Genomic DNA, 13255 nt, shown 5'->3' on the forward strand with positions numbered 1-13255 from the left:
GTAGGAGTATCTTACTCTAGTGGCAGTGGGTTACAGGATCATTCAGTCAGGTCAGTTCCATGCAACTGGAAATGGTATTTTCTGTTTTCTAGGACTTGGTTTAAAAAACAAACCCAAAACTGAACAGCAAAACCAGAAAATCATTTGTAATGTCAGTGTTTATTTGAGGAGAACACACAGCACACATCCCCCCCCCCCAACCCCTGAATCATGACTTCAATGTTTGATTAAAAGAAAAAAAAAACCCTTCCAAGATTGGCTTTCAGATGCTGCATTTGGTTTCCATGAGTTGTAGCTGCTCCTCACAGCTATGTCTGAAACCCCGTTGAGTTCACCCATCTTACCCATAAAACTGCAGAAAATAAACGTCCAGAAATGTTACCTGTAACAGTAGCAAAGCACTGTGATTTGAAAAAGAAATTAATGAAGTTGTTCAGCGTGTGTTACTACATGTTTTGTTAATAGGTCAGTTGTATAAATGCTTTACTCAGTAGAAATTAATTTGGTTCTTTTCAAAGCAATGATCCCAGAATCCTATTTTGAGCTTTCTGCTGAAAAAGGCCTCTTCAAATCACAGATTTGTAGTTTAATTTGAAAATGTTTGAAGTTTCTCAAGTGTCATTTAACATTTCAAAGTGTAGAAAAATATTTAAGTAGTCTTGCAGGTTAAAGACTTAATACATTCTAGACTGTAAATCTTCTTTGTAAAAACTGATTTAATTTTTTTCTTGTATAGAAAAAAAATCTCAGTTGTGAAACCCAAAGATCAATAAAACTGTATAAAGGGAAGGTTCTAAAATTGCATTTTTTAAAACTTAACCATGGTTCAACACTTTTGACACAAGGCTTCAAAAGACAGGTGCCATGTTGGGTTCCTGTGAGGGTTTGCAGCCCCCAAAGCTGCACTTGGGTCAGGTGGACATCCTGGGCTGCTGTCTGAGGGTGGGACTGAGGGACAGGGCAGCAACTGGAGTGAGTGTTGGCTGTGAGCCTAGTGGGGCTCAGCTGGATTTGAGATTTTAAGGTTTGTGTGTGCTGATGAGCCAGGAGACAAACTAATGTACTCTGACACAGCTGGAGAGAGAAATAACCAACAAACCAGCAGGGGCAAAGACAGAACACTTGAGCAGGTAAAATGTTACTTCTATGTGTTGGTAAAAGCGTTTTTCAACAGGTAAACTGGAACTTTGATTACAGACGCATCTGTGACTTTTAACACCTATTTAGGGCTGTTCCTGCAAGCAGTCAAGTTGCAAAAAAGTGATCAAAATATTACAGACTGAGCCTGGAGATGTTTCACACTGTTCTGAACATGGGGCACAGTGAGGCAAACTCCTGGGATTGGAGTCCAGGATTGGATGAGGCTCTTCTGTAAATGAATATCCAGGTAGGGGTTGATGACTCCCATTCATCAGCTACATCTCTCCATGGCTGCTTTTTTCCCAATTAGCACAATAGGATGAACATTATCTTGGCTGCTTTTCCAGCTCAGATACACAGGCCAGGAATAGAAGAGAAGAACTGGAGTGTTACCATTCGGCATTAGGGAGGAGGGATGGAAGGTCAGGGTTTGAAGAAGGAGGTGGCCCTGCCTCTGAGCTGGGGCACTTACTTAAGAGTACACAAAGGCTTCTAAGCTTCTTGTTTGGATTTTATTAAAAAACACTGTGCAGTCATTTCCAAATACAGGGAATTAAGACATTTTAGGGAAATTTATTTTTGTTTAAACACAACTTGTGCTATTTGCACAAGGTCCCTTACAACATCTGAAGGGGTTGCAGAAGGCATGGAGAGCAACTCATCCTTTCTGCTTGTTTAGTCTCCTTCCTTCAGCTTCAAGCTGTGCCTCTTCTCCTCTGGAACCTCCCAGGGCAGTCACACAGGGTCTCTTTTCCTTGAGTCATACTCTGTTGTCCCTTGAGAAATCTTCTGCCAAGTTCTGATACAATTGTGGAGCAAGATGCTTTATTAATGCAAGAGAGTTATTTTATTCCTTTTACACCTTCCAGCTGTACTGTATAGTAGCAAAAGGATGGAGGGAGATGAGGAGCAAAAACTACACTTAAAGTCCTCATGCTTCCAGTGCAGTGTGATGCTACTCCAGATGAGTGTCCAGGCAGGGAGACCCGGCTGACCATCAGTCTCATCAGCAGCTGATTGGACCAGGTTATTCCAAGTGCTGGAGTGACTCTGTTACCCACTGCCCTATAAAGAAAGTATTACACATTTCTGCATGCCTGGATTTCATATGAAATACCTTCTGTTGTAACAAAATGGCACTAGAAGACATAATTTACCATTTCTCTAACATGTATTGAAAACTACAGGTCTTTGAAGACAGAGGTGACAGGATTTACTCACAAAACTTGGGTTCTCCCTGTGGCGAGGAAACAGCTGGAGGAGAAGTGCTTCTATACAGAGTAAGTGTCATTCTTTCAACTACAGCCATGGGGAATACCTACTTCCATCTGGACAGGCCCCTCTTGCAACAGGAAAACCACAAGAGAAAAATGGTTGAACTTCTAATATTTGAAGTGTGTAACTGCTGGCCTTGGATTCCATTTGCAGGTATATTTAGAAGTGTTGGGTAAAAAGAACACTGTATGTGTGACTTTCAACCCAATGTTTAAACAATTTTTTTTCCTGGAAAAAGTGCAATTTCTCCAGTAAAAGAACTACAAGATAACCAGGCAAAAAATAATAATTGAACCTTATCCTTGTTCTGTGTCAGTTTCAGAATCTGAAGGACACAGTGAACTTCTCACAAACTCCCATTTACGTAGCACCCAGCTTATGTAGTAAATCAAGGTTATAGTTAGGATTCAAACAACAAATACATATATTTGAATCCTGATAATATATTGGTGTCAAAACATACTTTTTTGGGTTTTTTCTTAGCTCATTAACAAAGCCACCTGCTAAGGTTTGGTTGCTGTATTTTTTAAGCAGACAGAAGGTGCACTCAGTTATATCAGAGAAAAGACTAGATGGAAAAATACTCTTGTGTAAGCAGGTACTCAAGCCATTAACTCCAGGGAAATTTCCCTGCTAATTTGTGATTAGGAATTACGACATAAGTGTATATGACAGTTTCTTCCCCTTCACAGCACGAGTTAGTGCTGATCTCCAGCAAATCCAGCACTGCTGGGTAAATGCTCCACTGCTTCTCACATGATCTCGTAGCTTACACTGGAGTGAGAAAGGACAGAGTGGTTCAGTGCTGCTGTGTTTGACACTGTCACACTCTGTGTGGATGACTCACCTGCAACTGCACTGAGCAGCTTCCAACTCACTCACTGCATCCGTCACCTGAAGCACAAAAACAAGGTTTCCAGCTGACCTGGGGTTCTGTGTTTGTATTTAGCAAACAGGGGGGGCAGGGAAAGCAACCAAGGCAAGAAAATCCAAGTTATCAGATCATATATTAAGCCAAGTTAGAAAACACTTATTCTTTCAAGGCAAACTAAAATGGAGTTGCAAATTACAAGCTGATGTTTACAGTGTTAGAACTATTCAGCAAGCTACAGCTTACATTAATTAAACTACTTCTAGATGCTTAATTTGTTAAGAAAAAAAAGAAAACAAATAAAACCCCCACAACCACAAAACTGTTTCAGTGCTGTATCTGGAGATAAAAAGTACAAAAGCCCAGATCTCCCAAAGGTGCCCTGTTCTCAACGACTTCATTACCTTTGAAGTTTCCCAGTGGCCTGCCTGCACATTGACTTAGCCCTTCCCAAGGCCACATTTGGGAGTGTGAATGCCTCAACTCTGGCACTTATATGCTCCTTCAATTTGTGAGTGGACTAAGAGCAGTGTCTTGCCTTGTTTCCTCAAAAGAACACTCTTTTTGACCAGTATCACTGTGGCTCTGTTTTGGTCCAGCTCAAGTCAGTACATGTGCTTTAGTGCCTCAGCAATCTCAGCAGTTACACAAAAATGCTGAGCTCCACAGAAATGCAGCAAAGTCCCTGGTGCTTCACTGTCTCCTGGAACTGTGCCTGCAGAGTTCCCAGAGCATTCCTGCTGGCAATGGCATTTGAAGCCAGTGATAAGAAAGAACTCTTATTTTGGTTTGATGCTTTGGGCAGTTGCTATACATACCTATTTTTGTTAGCTTTAGTGGACAATTTTGAGAACATTAACAAACTATAAAATTTTAAATAATAAACTTTGAGTAGTTAACATTTACTAAAGTACATCAGTTTAAGGAAGCTTCAATTTCCATCAGTCATTAATAGTCAGCTGACAGTGGTAAACAGACCACCATGAAATCTGCATTTACACAGATTGCACCATCACCCTCCAGCCATTCATTAAACAGTCCCTAGAGAATAAGGAGCAATTTGATACCATACCTGATTAATGCACATGATGGGAGTCCTGAACCTAGTGCTCAAGCTGTGAAGCTGTGCCCCAAAGGTCTGCAAATACCGAGCCTTCAGTGCAGACTCGGAAGGGCCGAACTCGCAGCGGAACAGGGCGGCCAGGGAGTCGATGACCACGAGCCGCACCATGCCCCGAGCCAGCAGCAGGGACAGCCTCCTCGTGATGCACTGCTGGAAGGTGTCCTGCCACACACACACACAGTGACACAGGGCAAAGAGCCCTGCTGGGACATCAGCAGAGCGAACTACAGCAATCACCACTGCAACACGAGCTCAAGGAGTTTCCAGTCGTGAAGGCAGCTCGTGGATCTCGTAAGTCTCGCCAGTAACCACGTCTGGTGGTTTTATTGAGGAGAAAACTGAAGAGACCAAACTGCAACCTGCATTTACCTGCAGCTCTGACCTTACTGATACTTCAAAATCTCAAGGGTGTAGTACTTCTAAACTGTTCCTGTTTTTGTAGAGTGATAGAATGTTAAGGGGTTGGAATGGACCTCAAAAATCATCCAGTCCCAACGCCCCTGCCATGGGCAGGGACACCTCCCACCAGACCACGTGGCTCAGAGCCACATCCAGCCTGGCCTTCAACAACGCCAGGGATGGGGCAGCCACAGCTTCTCTGAGCAACCTGTTCCAGTATCTCAGCACAGTCCCAGTAAAGAATTTCTAATATCTAATCTAAATTTCCCTCTTTCAGTTTGTACCCTTGCCCTGTCTACAGTTCCGGACAGAGAGTCCCTTTCCAGCTTCCCTGTAGCCTCTTCAGACACTGGAAGGCTCCTATGAGGTCCCCACACAACCTTTTCTTCTCCAGGCTGAGCAGCCCCAACTTTCTCAGCCTGCCTGGGGAAGGAGTGGTTCTCACTGAAATGCTCAGGACACAAGACTATCATTAAATATTCCAAACAAGTTACAGACTGTGTTGCTCTTCCACTAATGACCCCTTAACAGTAAAATACTGCCTCAAATCCATATTGATCAAGAGTCTTAGAAACATTCTTACTTTGTGCTGCTACTTACCAGGTCTGCTGCCCGCTCAACAAAAATACTGTTTCCAAATCTGATCTTCTGTATGACTTCAGCTGGAACATCTGCACGCAGCTTATGCTGTTGATCTATGAGCTGCTGCAAGCGTTTGCTTGGGAACACATCTTCTGTACAAATGTAGACAGCTCCTGCAGCCAAGGAAACCACTGTGGTTACAACAGCGTTCTTACACACACAGTTTTCTTAACAGCACACAAACTGCATCAAAAGCTACACATATGGACCTGGAAATTCATGTTGGTTTGGTTTTTTTTTTTTTTTGCAACCACATTGAATCAATGATAAACAAAAACTCCACTCCTGTGACTTTCCTGCAGTTGCCTGGTCCCTTTTTCAGCACCAGCTGGGAAAACTGGATTTTGTACTCTCCACTGGGTGACACTCACTGTGCACAGCTGTGGAACACCCAACAACCTGCCCTTGGGGATCAGAAGTATCCCAGTTTATCCAACCCACGAATACAGTGACCCTGCACTGAAATCCAAAACACAGCACTATGAAATATATTAGTTATGCCAGCCAAAACCAGTGCTAGTATTTGATTCATGTCACTCAGTGTTTTCAAGCTTCTTGGTTTTAAATTTACATATGGAAGGATACTGATCACCACAATTTCTACACCAGTTTTAAGAGGATCACTCATCCAACCTCATTCCAACTAACTCTTCCTGAAAATGGTAATTAGATAAAAAACATTATATTTCAATCATATTACTGTGAGTGATGTCTGTAGATTTTCACTGTGGTTCCTGGTTAACAAGTTCCTACAGAGAAAATTACCCATAAGCATCAAAGATGTTGGGAAAAAAAAGCACAAATACAAGCAATATTTTCTTTATTAAAAAAGTGTTACTGTTATTGCACAACTGACCAGAATGAACAGCTAAGACATACAGGGCTGCATCTAAGGATTGAGCCCACTCACAAAGTGGCTGAGGCTGCTAACACAGCTTGGCAGATGTTGTGTTTGGCAATACGAGACTCCCTGAACATTTCCACCCCATTGATCCATCCCAGAATTAGCTCTCCAGGGAATCCCATTTCTAGCTACAACTTCCAAATCCTCTACACACTCCACTGAAAAAAATATGAAACTATATCCAAGTGGAAATGGAAATATCGCAGAACTAGATCAAGTAAAAATTAATGGTTATTATATTAATAAAAATATTTTGCTTGATGGACACCTGTATAAGACAGGGTATTGAATCCTGAAAATCTTCCATATGAGACAAAGAGGGGTCTAAGCCCAATGTATTTTAGGACTGAAATTGCATCTTTATTTTAGCTCTCCCCAACACACTGTAAATTCACCTGTGAACACCCTTCATACCTATCAGGTAATGCAAAAAAACGTACCTGTGCCCACTAATTAAAACAATGGTCTTTGACAGGTGAAAATTAAAGACTTTCCCCAATTATTAACAGATTGGAAAAATACATCATCATTCATAGGAGGTACTGAAATGTTTCTAGAATTTCTATTTCCATTTTACCTAATAACAGGTACAAATTATACTCTGGCTCCTTTTCACTTTCCTTGGCCTTGGCAGCCAATAGCATTTAACACTAGAATTTGGTGTCCATTCTTAATTCCCCAACTGCATTATGTATATACTGCTGTAAGAGGGATCTGAGTGAGGGCTGTTTGCAGTTTTCATTTGACACAGAAAAAGGACTACAATAAAGCGTTAGTGATCAGAGCAGTCATGATCTGACCATGAATACTGAACTACAACATACAAGAAACCACAAATTTGAACCACAAATGTTTTCTATTCTTATCCCACATTCTTCCTAGAATGAGTGGATAGAATTGTGAATTTTAAACTATGGGCATAAATGCTGTCTCTGGTAATTGCAATTACTTAAGTCATACACAATACTTGTGGACATAAATGAGCACATAAAGAAATTTCCATCAGCAAAGGAAGAAAATAAAAAAAAAAAAAAAGGAAAGAGAAAATGACTCCACAGGTTTCCAAATCCATTAAGTTTACAATGACATCAGCAACTTGTGGAATACTATCCGAACCTGTATGAAGCTCAGGCAAGGAAAACACAGTAAACTATTAATTAAATTGCTTAATTGTTTAAGGTTTTAAAAATAGCTAATTACCAAACAGGTAATTAAGTGAACCTTAATTTTCTTGACTATTTCCCTAGGTTCATTTCTCCTAATTGGACTAATTTTCATATCACTTTCCAACTCAACAGTGACAGCTGAGTATCAGACAGGCAGGTGAGTATCTTTACTAAGGGCAGTCCTATCAAACATTCAGTTTCATGATTTCTCAAATGCCAGTAAGTCAAGAAAAACTTCTAAGCACAAATTTGACATGAGGTATACCCAGCACAAACACTCACTGAAACAAGGCAGTCACACAGTACAACAGTTACACCACAAAACCGAAAATCATAATGGTGCAAATTCAAACCCAAGTAAACAAACAGAAAATAAAGTCAACCCACTAAGATACGCTGCTTCCTTAAGCCCACGTGGTTTCTGAATTTCTTGCTAAAAAAAGCTGTGCTAACTTGTGTTGAGACAACAGTTCCTAAAGTAAAACACTCTGGCCTTCTCAGCTACCATTCTTATTCAAGCTGACTGCCTTTTGCACATGTTGCTTTAATGCTAATAGCGAGGGATTTCTTGACCATGAATTTTGGGCTCCCAGAGAAATCATCTGCTTTCTAAAAACCAGACCTGCGTTAAGCAGGACATCCCTTGTCTTCTCCTTGGCTTACTTAAAAAGGATGGAATGTCTGCTACTTCATATTTCATAGTCACTGGGGTTCTTTCAGAAGCAGATTTGCATTTCTAGATAGATCAATGCTCCATGGATTAAATAATTGTATTTTGATCCAGAGTTATTGCAACATTCAAGATGCTGAAAACAGTCACAGGTCCAAAAAAAAAAATAAAAATCAGCATTTCCTCAAATCTGTCTTTCAGGCCAATAAATGTGTTATGCTCGTTGTTGACAAAAAAATACCACCAAAAAATCAACCAAACAAGAATAAAACCCACTAAAACCCCTCAACCTCAAAAAGGACAAATTTTGATTCCTATGATCATAATCTGTCATGCACCAAACCAGTTTGTTACCAAGAATCAGTAGCAAACATTGTTTCCTAACTTAGAATTCTAATATGGATATTAATTTGTCACATTATATTCATGTATTGCTTATGAATATGGGCATATAAAATAAATTCAGCCAACACACAACTGAACACAACTGACATCCCTAGAACAGCAGAAAGATATCCTGGAGGCAAAGGAGGTCTTTGATTAATTTCAGGATTGCTTTGCTGCCAACCTCCTTGCACTGACAGTTACAAACAAGACTAGCACTAAATTTAATGAAGTAAATGTTTAAAGAAATGTATTTCAACATCACCACTTATGAGAAGGGAAGTTTCTAAGCAGTAAAAAAATACAATGCACCATAATTTTATATCAGTAGCAAAGTCTTAGCAGTGAGATTAATCTTCCACTGGTAGTCCCAGAGTTCTGTGAGAGTTTCTGAGCATTGCTGTTCTCCTCAAGTTTCCTAAAGGATAAAACTCCTCACAGTTAACCTAAGCTTTAATTGCTGTATTTCTTATCAGAGGCTCAACATGAGAGTGCCATTAGGGTGCTGGGCACCTTCTTCTGTACCTTGTTCTGGTTTGTTCCTTGATTTCAACATTAACAGGGAGAAGTGCTGGAGGATGGATAAAAATGTATTTGCATTCAAACTACGTGCAGCAGTTAGCAGCAACACACAATGGAATAGAAAATAATGTAATTGCTTCTGCTCTGATTAATGACATAATGCAAGCCACAGGCTACTCACAGCCCTTTAAGCAAGATCTTAATTTGTGCAGTCCACGATTTTTCCACATGGGTGGATATAGGTCAAGAAATTAGTACATTTCCCCACAACGAACCACTGAGCTTCCAGATAAAGCCAGTGCTGTGTGGAAGGAACAGCAAGCTCACAGGCAAAACACACCTAAGGCAGACTACCAGAATTCAGAAGTGACACAGGTTTCCTCCCTTTCTATAGCAGCATAGAATAGTCAAAAAAAAAAAAAAATATTAGGAGTTAGATTAATGTGATAGAAGGGTAAAAAAAGAATACTCAAAGCAAAGAATAAACCTGTATACTTTGGCAAACCCTGGAAAATCACAGGATAAAAAAAACCCAATGTCACCTTTCTTCAATTACATTTCCATCAATTTTACTCTGTAAATCAATACAATTGTTGTTATCAAAACAAATAATCTTTGAAATTTGAAATCCCCAGGTAGGGAATATATACCATATACCCAAGATGTTTGTGGAAAGTTATCTGGGGAGCTGTTTTGCTGAGGTGGTTACCTGAGGAGTCAATGAGCTCTTATGACAGCAACACTTTTCTTACATTGTTTGAGTGTGCTTAACCCAGAGTGGCAAGCAGGCAAACAACAGCCAACAGGAATTCTGAATTAAGTTATGCTGTGCTGCAGGACGTGCACAGCAAGCTTTTGTCTCTGTAAAGACACATTTCTCAGTAACTGGCTTTCCAACTGAAGTTAGACAGGCACTGAACACGTGCACCTGCTTTAAGGATGTTCCTAAAGACAGTACACTCCCCCAAATGGGAAATGAATCCACAGTTACAGTTCAGCACTTACCGGACTCTAATCCACCGTACTTGTAAGGATACTGCACACACAGGCACAGCTGTAAACTGATCTGAGTCTTCCCAGCAGAACTTTCCCCAGAAAGCTCTGTGATTCCCACCAAAGGAATGCCACCTCTTAATAAGTTGTCTAGCACTGAACATCCCAGGCTCAGCTTCTGGTGTTGGGAGGTGAGATGATCTTTATCTTGGTAGAGCTGAAGTGCTGCAGGGTTTGGGAGTGTTTTTTAATGATTAAAAAGGAAAAGAAAAAAGAAAAAAGAAAAAAATAGTTTCATTTATTATTTTTCTAACACACAATGATACAAAATAGATGCTGTATACAAGGTTTATACAAGGATGCTTGCTTTGTTGATGGAAAAATTCCCTGATTCAGCCTGATCTTCCCCACCTCCCTCTCCCCACAAGACCTACTGCTGAATGTCTGTTCAAAGATTGACAATTTACACTGATTTCTTTCCTCCTCTCAAACTTTTTTCGTTTCTCTGCCTCTAAGGTGTCCCTGTGGAAAGTTAACTCTGAGAAAACTTTGACAGCAAGGTTCAAGCACAGCAATTATGGAAATGGAAAGCTATAGCTGAGTATAAAACAGCATAGCAGGCATCTGGTCAAAGCCTGAAGACACATGCAATCACAAGAAAATAGATTTTAAGTACAGAGTTGTCATTAAGAATTTGTACAGGAGGAGCTGTTAGGTGCTGCTTGGTTTGGAATGAGGCGTTTATGACAAATCCATTTATAAGGCTTTTAATATATGACACAAAATTTTCAACTAGTCTTAGTACAAAAGGAAAATAGAGAGAGAGGAAGAAAGTGTGAAAGAAAAAGGAAATATTTTGTTCCTGAAATTAAGTTCTTCAGACTGGAGAATCATTTTGTCCCGTTTCAAGTAGGCTTGATCCTGAAAAATGACACCCATCCCCTTCCATTTACCCCCAGGTGTCAGGGAAGCTGTCCTCAGTATAGTTAAATAATACACTGCAGTGTAATAAAAACACTTGCATTTTCATTTTAAACCCATGTTACCGTGTCATTGAGGAGCCAGAACTGTATTTTCTCCCAGTGACAGTAATTTTGAGTTTTAGATAGAAGACTTTTTATGCCCTCACTGCATTACCTGTGAGCATGCTGTTCTCCCTCAGCGTGCGAGAGACTGTTTTCAGCAGGCACTGGATGTCTGCACTGGAGAGCTTCATCAGTCTCTGCAAGTCTGCTCCAGAGAGGTTTAAAATCTCTTTTACTGATTTTATATCAGCTGGAATAAGAAGAATTTTTAAAAATACTTTTAACTGGATTACAGTCTTACACAGAAAAGTTTTCCCAATTTCTAACTCTCATTTACTTGAGGTTTATCTATGCTGCATTCTTGTAAGGTGGGAAGGCAACATTCACCTTGAATGTACCAACACAAGCTATAAAATTGGAAAATGGTTATTGAAGCATGGGCAAAACCCAACACTTCTAATTACTCAAAAATCTTCTTTATGAAATATTTTATTGCAGTTCTAAAATGTTAGTGTCCATCTGCATGCTTATACCCACAAACACACAATTTCACTGTGGTGACAGATCTGTTAGTGAGACACTGGCAAATTAAGTTACCTTTTTTCAGGGCAGCAATTGTTTTAGGGTTCAAATCAAACTGGTCCCAATCCATCTCCTAACACAGCACAGCAACAAGCAGCACATCCTGTAATTATCTGTGATTAAAGTGGCTTTTATGACAGACACAGGCAAGAAGAAAATAGGCATAAATCAGTGTCAAAAGTTTCCAGGACTTTTTTTTTTTTCTATTTTTAACAATATATTTATCAGTTATCTTAGAGAAGTAATAATTATTCTGGGATTATATTATTATTACTATTATCGTTGTTGTTGTTTTCACTACTAGTAGTAATATTTTATATATTGATATTATTTTATTATGGGAAGAGTGTGGCCAGCAGGATGAGGGAGGGGACCCTCCCCCTCTAGTAGGGAAGAACTACAGGTAATTTTAATGGGCTGTGACTCTGCATAGTGCTTTTGCTCTGGACTGCAGCTCACAAGCTGGACAGTCATTTCTAACCTGTCAGTCTTCACACGAGGCTTTCATTTTCAAACAGAAAAAAATCTCACACACGAGCAATTTGGGATGACCCAGAATTACTCACGCATTGGACAGTCAAATATACAATTACTAGCTAAAAGCAAATTTAGTATTAAATCGTTACGAGCTGTTTGATTATTGTAGCAACATTAAACAGCTCTTTTAACGCTTTGGTCCAAAACACAATAGTTCAGTACTATGGCTGCCTAGAAGAGTATTGTGAGGTTCTTAGCATTAGTCTGACAAACTTCATGAAGGATTGCTGCAGAGACCCAGGAGTTATACGAGATTACATGACTTTAGGAACAATCCTTTTTCCAACATGGGGACGAGAGGCTGTCATGGGTGCTAAAGAAAGGGTACATCTAAGAGAGGCAACAGTTACTTTTGAGCAACACCCACTTAAAGCAACATTCTGAAAAAGGTTAGAAGCCGAAACTTACTGAAATCAATCATGATTACGACGACCCTTGACTGAAGGGCTCCAAACCATTGCGCACCCTCCGCTCACAGGAAGCCGCTCCACTGATGAGGCACAGGGGAGAGCGAAACACCGGGAGAGGGTCACGGGGCAGCCAGGGGTGTCCCACGGACTCGGCACCGGCCGGGGGGAGCGAGGCGCGGACGGACACACGGACGGGCAGAGCGCAGGGCCGCCACAGTGCCCTCACACCGTCACGAATCCCCCGCCGCCACCGCAGCCAATCAGCGGGCAGCTAGCCCGCCGCAAGCCAATCAAAACTCCCCTGAGCGACTACCCCGGCGGTACAGCCAATGGCAGGGCGGCGTTCGCCGCGCGGGCGGGGCGCCGCTCACTCCCCTCCCCGGGGCTGCCCGCGGGCGGCGGGGCCGAGTTGGGTTCGAGTGCCGGGTGGGCGCCGCGGCAGCCGCCGTGGGCCCTCTGCGGAGCCGCCCCTCGGGACAGCGGGGGCTGAGCCCGCCCGCGGCTCGGTTGTGGCGCTTCCCGGAGCTCGGGGACGCGGCTGTGGCGCCTGCGCCCTTCGTTTCCGGGTTGCGGGGCACGAAGGAGGGCGGGAATAACACGCCAAGGGGCACG

General features: G+C 41.4%; 1 protein-coding gene across 3 annotated transcripts; it reads right to left on the reverse strand.

Annotated features, from left to right (window-relative positions):
• Positions 1-166: 166 nt before the first annotated feature.
• XRCC3 (X-ray repair cross complementing 3) lies at positions 167-13188 on the reverse strand. Of its 3 annotated transcripts, none has more exons than XM_042048261.1 (8): positions 12642-13188; positions 11712-11799; positions 11227-11364; positions 10102-10314; positions 5409-5563; positions 4359-4571; positions 3263-3309; positions 167-2205 (listed from the first exon to the last, which is right to left on the reverse strand). In XM_042048261.1, exons 2-8 carry the CDS (start codon positions 11764-11766, stop codon positions 1983-1985), a joined length of 1044 nt encoding a protein of 347 aa, XP_041904195.1. In that variant the 5' UTR covers positions 11767-11799; positions 12642-13188; the 3' UTR covers positions 167-1982. The 3 variants fall into 3 exon arrangements, with proteins under 3 accessions (XP_041904195.1, XP_041904196.1, XP_041904194.1); XM_042048262.1 differs by having other exon boundaries at positions 11712-11809; XM_042048260.1 differs by having other exon boundaries at positions 11712-11824; positions 12642-13187.
• Between the last annotated feature and the right edge of the window lie 67 nt (positions 13189-13255).

Source organism: Corvus kubaryi, unplaced genomic scaffold (genome assembly GCF_017639235.1).
Source record: "Corvus kubaryi isolate FWS band 111438036 unplaced genomic scaffold, C.kubaryi_AGA036_p1.0 66, whole genome shotgun sequence".
Lineage (NCBI taxonomy): Eukaryota > Metazoa > Chordata > Aves > Passeriformes > Corvidae > Corvus > Corvus kubaryi.